This window comes from Podarcis vaucheri (genome assembly GCF_965113315.1).
Source record: "Podarcis vaucheri genome assembly, chromosome: 10".
Classification (NCBI taxonomy): Eukaryota; Metazoa; Chordata; class Lepidosauria; order Squamata; family Lacertidae; genus Podarcis; species Podarcis vaucheri.
In genome coordinates, this window is record NC_138748.1 from 56,368,695 (window position 1) to 56,387,185 (window position 18,491).

An 18,491-nucleotide genomic window follows, 5' to 3' on the forward strand; every position below is an offset into this window, starting at 1 on the left:
ATTCTTTGCGAGTGTTCTCTGTAAGGAAGTGAGCAGAAGATTTGTATCTTTGTAACGTGGAAATTGTTGGATGTATTGGGTACTAGGAATACTTAGACACTTACTCAGCAAATATTCCTGGAGGTTTGTCAAACTGTTGTGTGACATATGGTTTAATATTTAGACTCTAGATTTTAAGACTTATAAAATTATAAACAGTATGGAAAAACTGAAGAGAAACTATTCCCTTTCTCGCTTCATTTCAGTTTGGTTAAATCCACTTGAATCCAGTGGCAGTAGATCCAACACATATCTAATGAAGTATTTCTTCATAATACACAATTTGGTTATAAAATTTGTTGCCGCAGGGTATATTTTTTAATACAGTGGTGCCTCGCAAGACGAAATTAATCCGTTCCGCGAGTCTCTTCGTCTTGCGGTTTTTTCGTCTTGCGAAGCACGGCTATTAGCGGCTTAGCGGCTTTAAGAAAAAGGAAACAAACTTGCAAAAACTCGCAAGACGTTTCGTCTTGCGAAGCAAGCCCGTAGGGAAATTCGTCTTGCGGAACGACTCAAAAAACGCAAAACCCTTTCGTCTAGTGAGTTTTTCGTCTTGCGAGGCATTCGTCTTGCGGGGCACCACTGTACTAAGATGTACATCTTGCAAATACTCCTTGCATGTTGTTAAGATGTGTAGGGCACAGTTGATGAAAGACTTCCTTTGAAAGATAGTTAGAGTTTCTTTTGACAAGGTCAAGGTCTTAAAATATTTTCAGAATAAAGCCTAGATTCATATTCAGTTGAATATATTTGTTTATGTAACCAAAGCAATTACCTTTCAAATATCCTTCATGCACACAGGCTAGAAATACTCTTGGTGGTTTTCTACCAGGTGTAGACTGGAAATTTCTCCCTACTCTCACCTTTTATGTCAGCCTTCCAGGGTTTGTTGAAAGGTACAAGTGGCCCATTTCCCTGGCTGCTCCTCTGCATTCAAAAGCTTGTTACTAGAAGTGTACCCAACCTCACATGTCCCTACAATGAATGGAAGATCCACCTCCCCTAATTCCACTTGGTTAAAATGAAAACTATTTTATATGAAAATTTGAAATCTGCTAATCCTTGCTTCCTCACAAGTGCCTTTGAAATTGTTATTTAAGATTTTGTAACTTAGTGTAAGGTTTTTTGTTTCTTTTTTATGCTATCTTTTCCCTCATGCCCATCCTTAATTTGAATTAATCTTTTGATTTTTGAATCTAAGATTATTGTATACTTTTGACAACCAAATAATTTTTCATACTACATTATTCAACCAGGGGTGGAGGGAGTAAGGGGAAAACAGACAAGTTGTGGTAGCTGCCCCCTACCTGGCTAAAAATTAATCTGCAAGTGTTGGAGTTCTTGTCTGACAGGAGCTAGTGTTAATCGAGAGAATTGTGTCAGACCAGTTAGTCAGTCTCCACAATTGTTTGTCAAGAACCTAGGAGTAAGTGGTGTATTAAGGAAGGAGAGAGTGAATATAAACTGCAGGACTGTGTCTAGTTTCTTCATGTAGTTCCAAACTATGCATTCAGTATATCTGAAGAAGTGTACATGCACATGAAAGCTTATACCCAGAACAAGCTTAGTTGGTCTCTAAGGTGCTACTGAACAATTTTTTAATTTATTTTGTATGCATCAGAATTCTCTAGTTCACAGTTCAGATAAGGAAAGTATAGGGTGATATGCATTGTTGAGAACCAGTATGGTATACTGGTTAGAGTGTCAGACTAGGACCGGAAAATCTAGTTTTCAAGTCCTCTCTCATCCATGTAGCTCCCTGGGTGACCTTTGGCCGGTTACACCCTCTCAGCTTAAGCTACCTCACAAGGTTGTTGTTGGGGTTATAGGAGGAGGGGGCAAACCATGTAAACCACTTGAGCTCCTTGGAGAAAATGCAATAAATTAATAAATAATGTTAGTCATACTTGGATTAGATCCATTAAAGCCAGTGGACTTAAGTGCCTTGATTTCAGTGGGTCTGCTCTAAGTTTGACTTAGTCTGATATAACTCATAATACATGGATAAAGGGCAAAATCTAAAAGAATGATTTTACATTTTAAAAGGACTGTCCCTAGAATTAGTGAACATTTTGTGGTTGATTAGAATTTTGGCTGTGAAAGGCCAACCTTTTTTTTCAAATACTTCTTTGGAATCTGTCTGAAATGACACCTCTTGAAATCTAAATACTGTAGTAATTGGAATAAATAGGATGCTTTGGAACTTTGAAAGTGAATATTACTTTAAAAAATAGAATTGTCTTTGCATGTAAACATGTGATTGGTTTGTGGGGTTGTTTGTTTTTTGTTTGTTTGTTGGATCACTGAAAATGTTTCTTACTTAATGAGAGGTGGGGGTATGCTGGCTTTCCTATATCCTATTTCTGTCATTCCTTACACCCATTCTAATTATTCATTTAAGTAAACTGCTAGAGCTTTATTTTCTGAGCCCACTATAATTACTACTATAATGGTAGGACGGTAGAACTGTAGTCCAAAAAATAAATGGCACTATTTAAAAGCAATGCGAAATATGTAATGAGATACACAAACCAGGCAGGCTAATTAGTCCACCTCTAATTAACTTGTTTTATGCCATCTATATCAGTTGTCCGTTTGTATCCTTTAGAATAAATCTGATCAACCTAAATTTTATTATAAACAGATTTTTCCACCTAGGGCTTTGGACTAGGGATTTCTTTGAACTAAGTTGCGAACACGTTTCAGCCTATCAGTTAATCTGATAATTTAAAAAATATATCTTCAAGGCTTTTGGATAATATCTTGGCAGAAATGCAAGGAATAACTGAAGGACACATTCCAGATCTTAACTGGTTACTATACTTTTTTCCTCTTAGATGTGCAAGGTTTGTGACTTTCTCAGTTCCAAACATGAGTGTACCAACAATATAAGCAAAAGTGAATATTCAGGGTCATTTTATATATGAGTTCAACCAGCTGATGGGCTGTGGGATCTGGGATGATGGGAGCCATAGCTCCAGGAACATCCCTATCCTAGAACCTTAGCAGGAACCTTGCCTTAGGACTTCATGCACAAGCACACAACACAACTCTGTTGCGATTGCTTTGTAGAATTTGCAGTGTGCAGACAGGTCTGTACCCTGAGTTCCTAGACCCTGCTTGCATAATAGCTCATTTTTTTATTGTGAAAGGTATCTTAATCCATAGTTTCAAAGTTATGGGGTTCCTTTCACACCCTGTTTATTTAGGAAAATGGAATAATTGCGATTGGACTAAACAACCCTTGGGGTTACTTCCAACTCCACAGCTATGTAATTCTATGAATGAAGCATGTAAAGTGAGTACATTGAGGAGGGAGGAAATAGTTTCTGATGGGGAAGGTGGTTTCGTAAAGCTGTAACTCTACAGAACCACCACCTGACTCATGAGTGGCCTCCATGGAGGACATTTGGGGCTTCAGACTACCCCTTTCTGAACAGCTGCAGCCCAAGGCTTTAATTAGGTTGGCTGGTGTAGGGTAAAGACTCCATGGAGCCACAATTTGATTTGCATGCAGTTTACATTGACTGTTTTGGGGAGCTAAGAACACCCCTTTGTGGACAGCAGCATGAGAGCCCCAAGTCTTTGTTTTATGAGTGTTCCCTATTCTCCACTTCGTCAGCATTTATAGTCAAAATAATGCAATTACTCATCATTAATAGAAACACTGCTTTCTGATAGTAGTGGGATCCCCCTGGTAACATTCAAAATTAGCTCTCAAGGGTCAGTTCCATGGATTGGAAAGCACTTGCTGGATGCAGGCTGCAGCTGGATTTCATCTAACCTTCTGGATCTCCTTCTTTGGGCTGGCCCAAAACATTTTGCTGCTTAACATAAAGGACAAGATGGCACCTCCACTATTCCATGGAAAAAAGCCAACCCAACTGATGGCTGAATCTTACTTCAGCACTGGCATTATGAAAAATGAACCTGAGGACAGTGGGCTTCCTTCAGGCCACAGAGCAGGCTGTATGGCATAGAGAGCTATGTTCTCCAGCACCTCACAGCTTCCTCCTTTTCCTCAGTATCTGCTGCCTGAGGCAGCCACCTCTGCCAAGTGGTAGGGGCAGTCCTGCCTTCCATCCCTCCATTATTTAGCAGAGAACATCTGAGACGGGAACAGACTTTAATGTTGTGCAAACTGTTGCACCTCCTTCCTCTACAAGAAGAGAGGGGAAATGTAAGCAGAGAGGTAGACGTTTATTTGCAAATACACAAAACATCATGTGTGGTTTTTGCAACTGCAAACATGCAGTTTATGGGATGCAGTTAAATTTTAAAGCTTGAGGCTTTGAAAGCAGGACTTTGCATTTCAACTGTACGTTGAAATTGTTTACATTCTCCTGGGATTACTGAGTAGTTCTTGTTTTTTCTGTCACAACAGATAAAAGTGTGTTGGAAAGCTTTTAAAAGTCTGTGGAGAAAATAGGTGAAATTCGAGTGGAATTACTTTGAATTAAATATTTGCTTCTGTTTCCATTGGATATAGCTTTGTGCATCTGTTAAGGGTCTGTATGTGGGTCTGGCCCCACCTACTATTGGCCCTCTGCCCCAAAATATTTCCACGCCCATGTCCTTGGTGTGTGGACTCTGCCCCTCCCCTGCAAACTGAACTGTCTGCTGCTCATGCAGCAAGGTAGCTTTTCCTCTTGTTGTTGACTGACTTGTCTTTACTGATTAAATTGGCACATGATCAATTATCCAGGCACATAGATTCAGTCTTTGCACTCAAAATGTCAGTTTGATTTCATTAATGAACTGTGCACTGATATACTAAATGGTCTGGCTATATTAGAAGATTCAATTACCAGGGGTCCACAAATTTTAGTTTTCTTAAAAGGTAAAGGGACCCCTGACCGTTAGGTCAAGTCACAGACGACTCTGGGGTTGCGGCGCTCATCTTGCTTTACTGACCGAGGGAGCCAGCGTACAGCTTCCGGGTCATGTGGCCAGCATGACTAAGCCGCTTCTGGTGAACCAAAGCAGCGCACGGAAACGCCATTTACTTTTCTTAAGAGGTAGCTATTACCAGCCTTTTCCTAAGTCTTTTGCATGTGACAGGCCTTGTTCTGCTTCTACCTTCTGTAAATTCCCAATGTGAAATGAAACAAGAGAAGGTCCCTTTATTTGAGTTCTCTGAGACAGAGGGATAAATAGGTACTGTACTTGTTTCACTCTTAGGAGCCTTTGCCGTAAGCCAGAAATGACATAATTCCTTTTTGTTTCTTCTCCGTTCCCCAGTGTTCATTGGAGGCATTGTGAGTTCTTGGCAACTTATAGAGAGCTCATGAAAAAGATCAGTAATACAATACAAGTTCCCCTGAATGTCAGCTAGCCTGAAAGTAACAGTCTTCCTCTGGTTTATATTGGCCAGTTGAAAGCAACTGAAAACAAGAATGGAAAGTTGTTTCCTGCAGAATACCAACAAGGTGTTTGTTACATACCTTAGTTATGCAGTCTGCCACTAGTACCTTCTAGCAGAATGCAATGAACACCCTCTGGTTCCATTAGGAGTAGGGCAACTCAGTTGTTCAGTTGTTCATGAATCTTGGATAATTTGTGCCCTGAATAATACTGAGAGGCATCGCCTGCAAATCTTTTGCAGATTTTATTTCTCTGTTGTCTAAAATACTGTGCACATGAGTATTGCTCAGATCTGTGCTGTGGGGTATTGTAGAACTGTAAAGAAGTACAGTAATAAACTTCTTATACAGCTGAAGTGGACTCTAGCCAAGAAAACATATGGTAAATTGCTGTTCCAGTTAGGAGACCTAACAAAGAAATAGATAATGGCCAATCTTGCCCTGTGTTAATGTCTCTCTCAGAAGTACAGTCATACCTCGGGTTACAGACACTTCAGGTTGCGTTTTTTCAGGTTACAGACGTGCCGAAACCCAGAAGTACCAGAACGGGATACTTCCAGGTTTCGGCGGTCGTGCATGTGCAGAAGCACTAAATTGCAACCCGCACGTGCGCAGACGCAGCGCTGCGGGTTGCGAACGTGCCTCCCGCACGGATCATGTTCGCAACCTGAGCGTCCACTGTATATTGTTACAAGGATTGTGTGCTACACACAATCTCTGCTGAGCAGTAGCAAGATTCCAAAACATTACACCCAAATAATGTCCCTCTTTGGTCCTCTCATAACTTCAGTGAGCTTGGATCCAAAGCAGCAGTCAGTCATGGCCCCCAGCCTCTCAGTGCAGCCTCCGCAGCCAGCATTGCATGGCATCTGCCCTTCAGCCCCCCACATGGAGCCTTCCTCACTTCCTGCTTCTCCTTCCCAGAAAACCCTTTGCCAAGCATCTCTTCCCCTTCTGTCTGCTCACCCACCTTCTCCTTGCTATTCCAAGCCTAGTTTTCAGAGGTGATAATTTTCCTGTAACCTACGGCATTGCTCAGCATAACCTTGGCAACCTCCGTTGGCACAGACTCAAGGATTTCCATGTGATGAGCCACCAACACCTTTCATCATGCTTAACAGCTTCTATCCCAGGTGAGGCCCTGGCCTAGAAAGGAAGCTTAGCCTGTATTATACCACTGGTCGGGCATCTTCCCTTCAGTAGTCCAAAAAACGGCTACATCCTACCCTTTCATTACTTTATACCATTTATTAACTCTAGCAGTTATAGGTGCCCTATGTTACCACAGATCTGTAACAGTATTATAGCAGAGGATGAGAAGTAGGACATTTAGCCGTAGAAGTTAGATGCAGGAATTTTATAACATTATAAAATTATAAAAGGTGTTAAAATAAGAAAATATCTCTTGATACAAGCATACATTTTTCAAGTGAATTTTTCCCATCTTTGTAACAGAATATTTCAACAGACCATTACATTTGTTTTCCTCACAGTTCTCATTTATTCTTTTATCAGTATTTAGTCTCTCACACTTCAAGCTAGCAGTTTGAAACGTTAGAAGTTGAAGTGTTCAGACTTCAGCAGTGGCTGGAAAGCTTGGAGATTAAAGGAGGGGGGAAATACAAATCCACCTCAGCCTTGCATGCCCTCTCTGTCCCTTTTGGTTTTAGTCTGGAATCCCAGCTACCTTATATTTAGAAAAGATAACATAATTTGTTCCACCCCCAAACACTCCTTCAGAGTTCCCCCATCAGTATCTTTAGAACTTGATCTCATCACCTGCCATAAGGCTCATTCACTTGAGCCAGAGAAGACAAACGGGATGCTGACCAGAACAAGGAAGGACAGAATCTGTGGCATCCTTGGTAGCTCTTGTGGGCTACATTTTCTTGTTTCTAAAGTGTAAAAACCTACTACAACAGCAGGCTAACATGGTTGTCATTTAGCAAATTACTTCTGTTTCCTTAATTCATTTAATATTTGTTTGTTATTCTTACTATTTCTAAGCACCATTCTTATTTTTCTGTGTAATTGTGGACCAGGTGGTCAATACTGGACTAGAAATACTACCGATTTATTTGTGTTCTTTTTGATGCAAGGACCAAGTTGTTATCTCTCCCCCCACCTCAGCAGTGCTGTCCTCCTTCAATCTTTTGAAAGGAATAGCCTACAATTTTTTAAAGTAATAATGCAAGTAAAAGGGATTTGTTAGATATGAAGTCTTTCAATCTTTTATGACTCTGATTAGTCTTCAGATCATGAACATCTGATTACACTTAATTTAATATGTAAGGCATCCCCCTCCCCCGGTTTATCAGTGGTGATTTGACAAGTTCCATGCTGTGTCTTCATCTGGCATCTGTACCAGCAGACGGTCTTGTCAACATAATGCTACAAAGTGTCCATATGTTGGCATATTGGTAATCTCCTCAGGTGTACTCAGTCATAGATTTCCCTCCTCAGATACTGCTGATTAGCATTTTGTCAAAGTTCCATGTTTGTCATTGAACTGTTGTTTGCCATCACTTTCCTTTATAGAGACTAGCGTGGATAAAAAATAGATTTAAAAATATGATTTTTAACGTTTTGTTTTGGATTTTTAAAACATCAATTATATTATCTTTCAAACTAGCCTTCATTTTAAAATGAAATATAAATGTACTACAATATAAATGTTTTAAAGTCTTCTCTCAGTCCCTTAAAACTGAATTGATGACATCTTATCAAACAAAGTTAAAGCCTGTTTTCCAGGCAAGTAAATGAACCAGAAGTAAATATTTGGTGACTTTGGACATCAGGCATTCTCAATATGACAAGAAATCATACGTTGTACAAAGGCATGGTCAGAACTTGTGGACATTGACTGGAGCTGAATGTTGGGGGAGATTCAGGATAGATAAAAGAAAATACTTCTTCATACAGTGCATAGTTAAACTTTGGAATTCGCTCCTGTAGAAGGAAGCGATAGCCACCAACCTGGATGGCTTTAAAAGAGGATTAGACAAATTCATGAAGAACAGCCATGGCAGTAATGCTTCTGAATACCAGTTGCTGGGAATTGCAGATGGGCAGAGTGCTGTTGCGCTCATCTCCAGCTTGCAGGCTTCCTGCAGGCCTCTGGTGAAACTAGGATGTTGGACCAGTTGCACCTTTGGCTTGATCCAGCAGGGTCCTTCATCTTACAAAAGTTTCACAGATACATTGGGCTCAAAGAATCATATCTTCCAGAGCCAGTCCACTTGATGCAATCATTTAAGCAGCAATTATTTTAAGCACATTTGGTGGACTTGGCCCCAAGTAAAGTTGATAAATCAGATTATCACTCTGTCAACATTTTGAACCTCATGAACTATATACACCCTTCTCAAATTGTAAGGAATATAATACCAAAAATACATTATTTTGTAAGCAATTTCTTTTGCTTTAACATCAGTTATCCACAGCACCAACACACACGTTGGACCATTGCCTAGTAGATCCATTTAAAACAATTTCTGTTCATTTCATATGAATGCCCAATGAAAGGATATAAGTTTGTACATTTTTATTTATCTCTTTGGGAAGACAATTCCAACCATTTTCCTAATAGTTATTGGGGAAATTTTTGTACTTACCTGATTTTTGCAATATAGTTCTCAGCTAAAAAAAATACAAAAATGCCTTTTTAAAACCCACATATTATAGAGTTAAGCATGTTCATAAATGGTATTAATATTTATTAAATTTATTACCCACCCTTCATTAGCAGGTCCCCAAGCAGGTTGCATCAATTTAAAATTCAGAATTAAAAACAATTAAAACAAATTATTCACAGGAATAGGGTTATGCAAATATGGGGGACCTGCTTCCTGCCTTGCAGGCCTTTTCCACCTGACCTAGGAGGACAGGGCCCTGACTGACTGCAGCTGCAAAAGCTGAGGCTGCTGAGGAGGCCAGTGACTATCTTGGCTGTGAGAACCTGCTTTAACTTATGTGTTTTTCAATACTGGGACTTTATTGTTTTTAAACTGAAAGGTGTGGGATGTGCCCAATCACAGTGGCTCAAGGTAGGGTTGTGCCTCTGAAGACAGTTTGGAAACTTCAGCTGGTCCAAATTTGGTGGCTGGACTGCTCACTGGGGCATTTGTAGTTTTATGTTGCGAACCACCCTGTAATCTTCACATGAAGGGCAGTATACAAATTTAGTAAATAAAATAGAAATAAATAGAACAAGTTGCCTTTGCTTCCTCTTTCCTGCATCCTGTAGTTACACTCTGTGGGATGTATAGTGATTGTATTTTCTATTCATGCACTGACGTGTATGCCCTTAAACCAAACTGAGTCATTTTCCTGAGCCTTACAGAATTGACAAATGTACTAGTAGCAGGCTACTTATATGCAGAATTTTTAATCCCTTTCCTTTTCTGCTGCCTTTGAGATAATTCAGCACAAGAACTTCTTTAAATGTAAGTTGATTTGTGGGATTGCCAGATAGATTAAATCCTATTAAAATCATAGCTTTGCTTCTAAATGAAGCTTTCAAACACTACAGAAATAGCTCTTGTATTTCCATACAAATAACAGGTCTGATGTCCCAGAGCAATTATAAAGTTAGAATGGCAATATGTGTTGGAGTTGGCACGTTCTACATCAGCAAGGTCCTGTTGGACACCTGACATTAGCTCCTTTGCTAGCTTTTCTGAGTGGGTGGAAACAGATTGTCAGCAGGGAATCCCTTTGGACAGACAGGTCTTTGCTTCCAATGTGCATTAAGCAGATTCTATTTTTTGAGAATGCAAACTGTTTTTAAGAGCAGATTAGCTAGATATTTTTAAAAGAAACTGAAGACTTTTTAGTGTTTCTACTTCATTGTAGTATGCTTTAGGCGTCACCCTTCCTCTTCTACCCCAAATGCTATTTAAAAAAGGGGGAAAAATGGCTGCTCCTGCTTAACCAGCTTTCCAGGTACGCTTTTGACATGTTGGCTTCCATACAAGCCCATTTTTTCAGTCATGAGTATTCATTGCTGTTCTGCTGCTTGTTTTCTATCTATACCAATGGGTGAAGCTTGGTGGAACGTGTCCATTTTCATGCATTTTGTTTTTTGAGAAAATAATATGGAGGTCTTGCACAAGGGTGATATTTACTTTGAAAGGCTGCAATCCTAAGCCTTATTAAATTCATTAGGACTTTCTTCTGAGTAGATATTGTTAGGATTGCAGTGTAAGGCTTGCACAAGGGATCCTGCTTCCTTTTTTTTTTTTTTAATTAAAAGCCCAATATATGTCAAGGATGGAGTCAGATGCAGGTCAGAATGAAGAGACAGAGGCAGTTGTCAGTGAAGTTAGGTATTTATTCAAGGAAATAGTATGCAACTCAGAACACTTCCCAGCAGCTCTTGCCGCCATAGAGCAGTTGCCAGGACTGAGGATTTTCCCTCCCTCTGCACAGTTCTAAGTCTCCACCCCTAGATGTTTCACAAGCCGTCTCAAACCATGCCTATGCACATCAAGTCACTGTTCTGTTCTCAGTGTGCCAGTGTGGTGTAGTGGTTAAGAGCGGTAGTCACGTAATCTGGGTAACCGGGTTCGCGTCTCCGCTCCTCCACATGCAGCTGCTGGGTGACCTTGGGCCAGTCACACTTCTGTGAAGTCTCTCAGCCCCACTCACCTCACAGAGTGTTTGTTGTGGGGGAGGAAGGGAAAGGAGATTGTTAGCCGCTTTGAGACTCCTGAAGGGGAGTGAAAGGCGGGATATCAAATCCAAACTCTTCTTCTTCTTCTTCTCATTATCCTGTGCATTCTTGGAGATCGGAGGGGAGGGGAGCTTGGCGCAGTAGGAGAGGGAGACTCCCATGATTCTTCAGCAAGCTCTTGACCCCACCCCCTCTTCTGTTTCAACCTTTGAGTCTGAACTGCTCCCTGCTACCGGCTCTCTTTGCTCACTAAACCCTGCTGCCCCTTCAGCATCTGACACCTCCCCACAATCTTCTCCCTCTGACTTCTCTGTGTTCTACCACCAATCTTCTGGCTCTGAGCTGGGTTTCCCTTCGGGGTTCCCCAGGTGGTACCTACCACCACTCTTCTTCATTCAGCCAGTCCCTGACAATTTGTGTACTGTGATGAGGCTCCAAGGTAATCCAGTAGGGAGAGTGGATGGTTGGATACAGCTGCCTGAAGGTATCACAGGCAGATTGAACAGCAGTGTCCAACTCTTGCTTGCCCATTTCTCCTGCTCTGCAGCAAAAAAAGGCCTACAAGGAGAATTGTTTTTTGGTGTGTTGGCCCTGTGGTCTTACCTTCTCCTCCCCAATCCCCCTTTTCTTTTCTTTTGTTATGTCTTTCTGTTAAGACTTCTCTATTCCACAAGCTCGGAGCAGATTAGTGTAATATTCCCCAATGCATTGCTCAGGTTGCTGAAGATTTAGAAAGGTGCTTTCATACAAAAACATGGGATTAAATCTTATTTTTTTCTTTGTTTTATTAGCCTGTCTTTTCATCATATTTCAATGTTTGGGGAAGCAATATGTTTGCTATGCAAAAGAGTTGGGCCCCTCATGTTGTTCATTTCTTTACAGTTCCATTTTTAACATAGTGAATTCATGGACTTGGTTTTCTTATTTCCAGCATATGCAGATGACAATCCAAGCTCTTCAGGATGAGCTTAGGATCCAGAGGGACCTGAACCAGCTTTTTCAGCAAGACAGCAGCAGTCGATCCAGTGAGCACTTTGTGACAGAGCTTACAGAGGAGAACTTCCAACGGCTTCATGCAGAACATGAGCGCCAGGCCAAGGAACTTTTCTTGCTCCGCAAAACCTTGGAAGAAATGGAGCTGCGCATTGAGACGCAAAAGCAGACCTTAAATGCTCGTGATGAGTCCATCAAAAAGTTGTTGGAAATGTTGCAGAGCAAGGGACTGTCAGCAAAAGCAACAGAGGAGGATCATGAGCGGACTAGACGCTTGGCCGAGGCAGAAATGCATGTGCACCACTTGGAAACTTTGCTGGAGCAGAAGGAAAAGGAGAACAATTTGCTAAGGGAGGTGAGTTGGGACTCACCCATAGAGATTCTGTTCTACTCTCTAACCTTATTACTTGCAGTTCAGACTTCTCTCTTGTCAACCCATGTTTACTTGAAATAATTAGCTCTTAATAGTTTTGATTTTAATTAATTTCTATTACATTAATTTTTATTTTTTAGAAAAATATTTTTTAAAAAATTTTTATTTGGTTACAAAAGTACAAATATAGTCTCTGTTTCCAGATCATAAAGTCCTTTCTGCAGATTAGTTCTATTCGATGTGAGATGTTGATGTATGCAGGATAAGGTTGCGGGGAAAGAGAGATGGGAAGGGTCTATTTAATTAAAAAGGATAAAAAAGGAAGAACAACAGACAATTTAAAGTATTATGAAAATACACGGTAACATAAAAAATATTGCATTAATGCAAAGTTACTAATATATATATCAATTTCAGTTCAGTTTCCTTCTGACACACCCTCCCTCTCAGCCTCCTGGTTCTCACCTGAGGGTCCAAACTCTCAGCTCACCCACAAAAGTCTCACAACTAAAATAGTTACTGGAAACAGCGGGCATCACCTAGTCTCTTACTCTAGACTTGCTTTTTCTGGTCAGTCCCAAGGTGGATGCTAATTCCTCAGGCTGCTCCCGGCTATGTCCCATTCAGCTGCACTCTCTACACTCAATTCCAGGTGCAGCAGATTTATTGAGTGTCCCTGGGGTTCCAGTGGATGGGGAAAGAGCCCCCCTCCACTCACAATCCTTTCTTCACCCTATTTTCTATCCTACCTCTCCAGATGCTTTACTGCTCCATGGCAGGGCTTGCTAGTTCACTTTCCATCCTTAGCATAAACTGTGTAATTAAAAACTATAATGATTTTGGATGTTCCTTATGCCCTTTTGTTAAAGATTATAGTACAATTGATGGTGCTGTATAAAATGTATAGAAACTGGCAATTACTTAATTGCATATTTGCTTTCTGTGTATGTTAGGGGTGGCTGAGCTGTGACCCTACAGAAGTTTTTGGATTCCCATTTCCCATCAGCCCCAGTCAATATGGCCAGTGGTTGGGAATGATAGGAGTTGTAGTCTAGCTACACATAATTCCATTTGGACCAAAGTGTACTCAGTACAAGATCCAGTATATTCTTCGTGTGTGGATGTATGTGTGCAAACGACTTGGGTGTTTCTGGCAATAATATAAAAATAGTAAAGCTCCTTCCACAACAGCTAGAAAGCTAACATTTGAAATGTTGGTCTTTGGAGATCCATACACTTCTAGACCTGGACTTCAGGAGAGTAGATTTGTAGTAGCATCCAAGAGCATAAGTCTTAAATTGAGATCAGACATACATGGTTGGAACCTGGCCTTTCATGTACCTTACAACCCTCTGATGGGGGAGGGAGAATCACCAGTGACAGCCAGGAACTTGTGCTTGCAGAATGGCAAGCTGTATTTATTCTCTCTCTGTGTGTAAATACTACTTGTGTAACCATCTGAGGATGCTGCTATATATTAGTCCAGTGTGTTTGTGTGTAGTTTCATTAGAAAGCTGTAAATGAGCATCTACCTGTGTATAGAAGAATAAGGGGAAATCTTGGCAGCAGTAATGGATGGTTGCTCTGCCATTTCCATGGAAACAGCCACTTTGCTATGAAGGTTATTTGAAGAAATCATTTGCTGCCTTGGTTGCATAGTCCAAAACACACTATTTAAAGTGAAGAAGTATTGCACTTTATAGTATTGTATTCTTTATAATTTTTTGACGTAAATAATTCATAAAGTAATAGCTAAATGTAGCTGAATAACTTTGGGCAATAAGCACTCCTGCTAAACAAAGAAGCATAATATTGGCTAGACAGTCACTGCCAGAAAGTAAGGTAGAAAGCGATGTGTGTGGTCTGATGAAGGAATAAAGGACTAGGTTGATACACTAGTGTTCACACTTTCAGATTCAACTGAAAATTGAGCACAATAGAAAGTTTTTTCATCCTAACATTTGTTAGGATGTCCTGTTGTTGTGTCCTATGATGCTCAGAGCTCCGCTGCATGCGTGCAAATTTTAGGTAGCTTGATGAAATAAATTTCAAGTAGGCCTTTTGGGCAGGTATTGAAGGGTGAGTGGTAGGGACAATATATGAAGAAGGGCACTTCATATTAGCAGAATGCCAGCACCTTGAATTAGACCCAGCAAACAGGTGGTCAGTACAACTGTCACAAAACCAAGCGGATGTTTCCTTGTTGCCTTGTGTGTCTCAGCAACTGAGCTTCCATGACAGAAGTTCTGAACACTTTTCAAGGGCAGCATAGGCATTAATTGAATCTGCAGAAAACAATTATCAGTATATTAATGACACCACATTACTAACAATTTTGGAAGCTCCAAATAAAAATTGAACTTATTTTAGTACGTTTTCTCTTCCAGTTAACTCTTCTTTTTTGGGGGGGGGGTGAGGGGGAGATACTTTGGTACAATCAGCATTAAGTCCAAAGAGCATCAGGTTTGTCTTTCCTGCAAACGTATTCAGTGTCCAGAAGATGGTGGTGTATTGCCTACAGCCTCCCAACTTGTTGCTGTTGTTATAGAGGAATAATGTTTGACCTTGCTTAAGGCAAATGCAGGTTTAGTGGGAAACTATCCTGTAGAATATGATTAGAAATGCCCTCCAAATATTTTAATGATTACTTTTATAATAAGGATCTATTTAGTTTTACTGGCTCTTCTTTGTTGCTTGAAATTCTTTTAGAAGCTGTTCTTCTCAGGACAATTAATTATACTTTTAATTATGGCTTAGCTCCTTCAATGTGAAGTCTGTTATCAAATTACAGGATTTTAATCTAGATTTTCTTTGTTATGCAGTGCACATAGAAACCTTTGGGTTAGCTAAAAGTTCCTCACACATGGAATTTTGCAGCCTGAAAACAGAGCCTATTAATTATATGGTAGATGCCAAAGCCTTCCATTTTTTATTCTTCTTCAAGTTCAACATTATTGCTGCTTCCTTTACTCTGATTAATAAATACAGTACAAATCATGAACTCCTATTTGCTCACATTCACCCAAGCTTACTGAAATGGGATGAGGAAATCTCAGTATTTGTTTATATGTACCATATTTTTCACTCCATAAGACACACTTTTTTCCTCCTAAAAAGTAAGGGGAAATGTCTGTGCATCTTATGGAGCAAATGCATGTTTCGTGGAGCCGGATTGCCCAGGAGCAAAAAGCAGATTGTGCTGCTTTTTTTTTTTTTTTAGAAAGAGGGAAGGGGTGTTGAAACAAAGCCGCTGAGCAGCTGATTGGCAAGGGATCAGAGGGAGATAAGGGACTCTAGTGATAAAGGAGGCTGCCTGGGAGGGGGGAGGTAAAGACAGCAAACTTGCAAGGAGAGGAGACAGGAAAACAAGCAATGAGGAAAGAAATTAGAAGAAAAGGAGGAGCAAAAAAACTGTTCCAGCTAAGGAAAAGACACTAAGGCAAATGAGAGGGAAGGGGCTGTTGAAAGGAAGCTGCTGAGCAGCTGATCGGCAAGCGATCGGGGAAGGAGATAAGGGACTCTAGAGATAAAGGAGGCTGCCTGAGAAGGGGGATGTAAAAGCACATGGATCCTTAGGATTTTTGCATTGGGTCACCCCAAATTCACCATCGGATCACATAGCATGTGTGTGGCCATAGCATGAACAACAAAAATCATACATCCACTATTTCGTTCAGAATATATTTTTTCTTGTTTTCCTCTAAAAACTAGGTGTGTCTTATGGTCAGGTGTGTCTTATGGAGCGAAAATACGGTATTTGAAATCTGTAGAAATTTTATATTGATAACCATTGTTAGATTGCCACGTAAGAAAGAAGGGGCATCATGGAACCTCACTGCTTGTTCCAAGAATTTAAAAAGGAGATAGAGCTTTCTGAAATAAGGGGCATCATTAAATTGCTGTGGATTGGGTGTTTCCTCACATTCCTCTCTCCCTTAAAAGAAGCTGCTGTTTACCGTAGTTTCTTCAAGCTACCTGCAAATTGCTAAACTGAAATACTGTAATACTTGGAATTGAAATGCCTCAGCTGGAGGAGGAGAGGACAGAGGATGAAGAAAGAGCTGTGAGTGGAGGGGGGGTCCTTTTCCCATCCTTTGGACCCTCTGGGAAACCCCCTGAGTTTGTTGGACCCTCCCTGAGGCTGAGAGGGAGGGTGTGCCAGAAGGAAAATGAATGAATATTGATTTACATCTACATTAGTAACTTCGTATCAATGTAACATTTTTATATGTAACTGTGCATTTTGTAATATTTTGTTTAACTTCCTGTTGTTGCTCCAGTTTTGTGTACACCACAGAGATATTTTTAATATATTAAGTGGTATAGAAATTAAATAATTGATATTATAATTGTTCTCTTCTGAATGTAATGGCTTTGTTCATCTTCTTACATCAAGACTGGACCAAAAAGAGGTTTGGCAAAGTTTAGGATCTTGCTAGCTAGGGATGATGGGAGTTGTAGTCCCAAAACAGCTGGGGACCCAAGGTAAGGAAACACTGGTCTAATTGACCTCTGAGCTGGAAGTAAAGATATAACTGATTTCAGAATAACTCCAGTTTAGCATAAAGCAAATTTTATTACTATTGCATTCCAAAAATATATTTTAACACTGAAGCAAAAACTTAATTTTACTTTAATCTTTTTAATGAAAATGTTTGGATTAATCAGACTCCACATTTAAAAACATAAATTACATTTATGTATAGATAGACATTTTTCAAATGACAGTTGACCACTTGAAAAGTAAAAGAAAAGCACTTTCAGAATTCCATCATTCTACAATATAATGCTGAGGACACATATTCTACAGCTACCATCTTTCCCCAAAAGTAAGACATTCCCCGAAAATAAGACCTACTTCCAGTTTTGCCTCTCACTGTAATATAAGGCATCCCCCACCAAATAAGACCTCCCCGATAATAAGGCCTCCCCTAAACATAGGGCCTCCCCGGAATATAAGGCCCCTGAAGGTACTGTAAGGCGTCTGACTCCTCTGGACCATAGCAGCGGGCGCCGCTGCACAGCTCACTGATTGGCTGCAGCACAGCTGGAGCTGTTCAGGCAGTACGAGGTCTCTTTAAATCAGAGAGCCCGCGCCACCGCCAGGACAAGCTGCCGCCTGCTGCTCGCTCTGCCCTGACGGAGTCTGGCTGACTCACAATTAGACAATAAATGTGTACCATATTCTTCTTCATGGAAAAATAAGGCATCCCCTGAAAATAAGACCTAGCGCATCTTTGGGAGCAAAAATTAATATAAGACACTGTCTTATTTTTGGGGAAACAGGGTAACTACTAAAAGCTTTCAGTGATGGCATTGCTGCCATGATTTGTTATCATCATTTCTATAGCAGATAGGACATCTGTCCATTTCTTTGTGTCTAGCTGAATAACCAGTGTGTGCTGAGCAACTCTTGAGTCTCTAGCTGTGTACAGCTGGGTATCTGGTTGTTTTGTTAGGGGCAAACAGAACTGCGATTGGGGAAAATATACATCCCACCAATTAGGCAAACCTTATTTGGCTATCAGCAAGCCCTGGAGGAGAAAATAGAAGGGAAAGCAAACAAATGAAAAAATGTCGACATGAAATGTTTGTGGTAAATAATGAAAGGGGTCCAATGTACCTCATCTAGTAAGCATTTCCCCCCAAAAGAATACTGTAAATAAGAAATCAGTGTTGCAAGATTGCACTATGAAAGTGTTACTTCCTATATCAAGATAAAGCCACTAAGGTAAAATTTACTTCTGGAGTACAATGAACCCCTGTAGTGTTATGTAAAGTTGGGGGAGGGGGTTTAACATGCAGGAATGAACAGAAGCAGTATAAAAGCAGTATAAAAACTTACTCCAGTGCTCTTGAAATGTTGTAGCCATACATACACAAAGTGAAATTTATGGTACTGACAAAATGCTGAGTTATTTTCCACATCCTATTTTGAGAAGTTGCTGGGGAGAGAATTGACCCCATCTAGTCTAGGCTTTCAGTAGTTTTAGCATCTCATTCATTTTTTTAAGGATATGTCAGACTGCTGATAGGGCTTAAAAGTCAA

The 18,491-nt window shown here is 40.3% G+C and overlaps 1 protein-coding gene across 13 annotated transcripts in view; it reads left to right on the forward strand.

Annotated features, from left to right (window-relative positions):
- ERC1 (ELKS/RAB6-interacting/CAST family member 1) overlaps positions 1–18,491 on the forward strand; it is a 159,331-nt gene that overhangs the window by 9,906 nt on the left and 130,934 nt on the right. For all 13 annotated transcript variants that reach the window (XM_082240419.1, XM_082240417.1, XM_082240418.1 and 10 more), the window contains exon 3: positions 12,008–12,424. In XM_082240419.1, the coding sequence (XP_082096545.1) occupies positions 12,008–12,424 (417 nt within the window). The remainder of the gene's footprint in view (positions 1–12,007; positions 12,425–18,491) is intronic.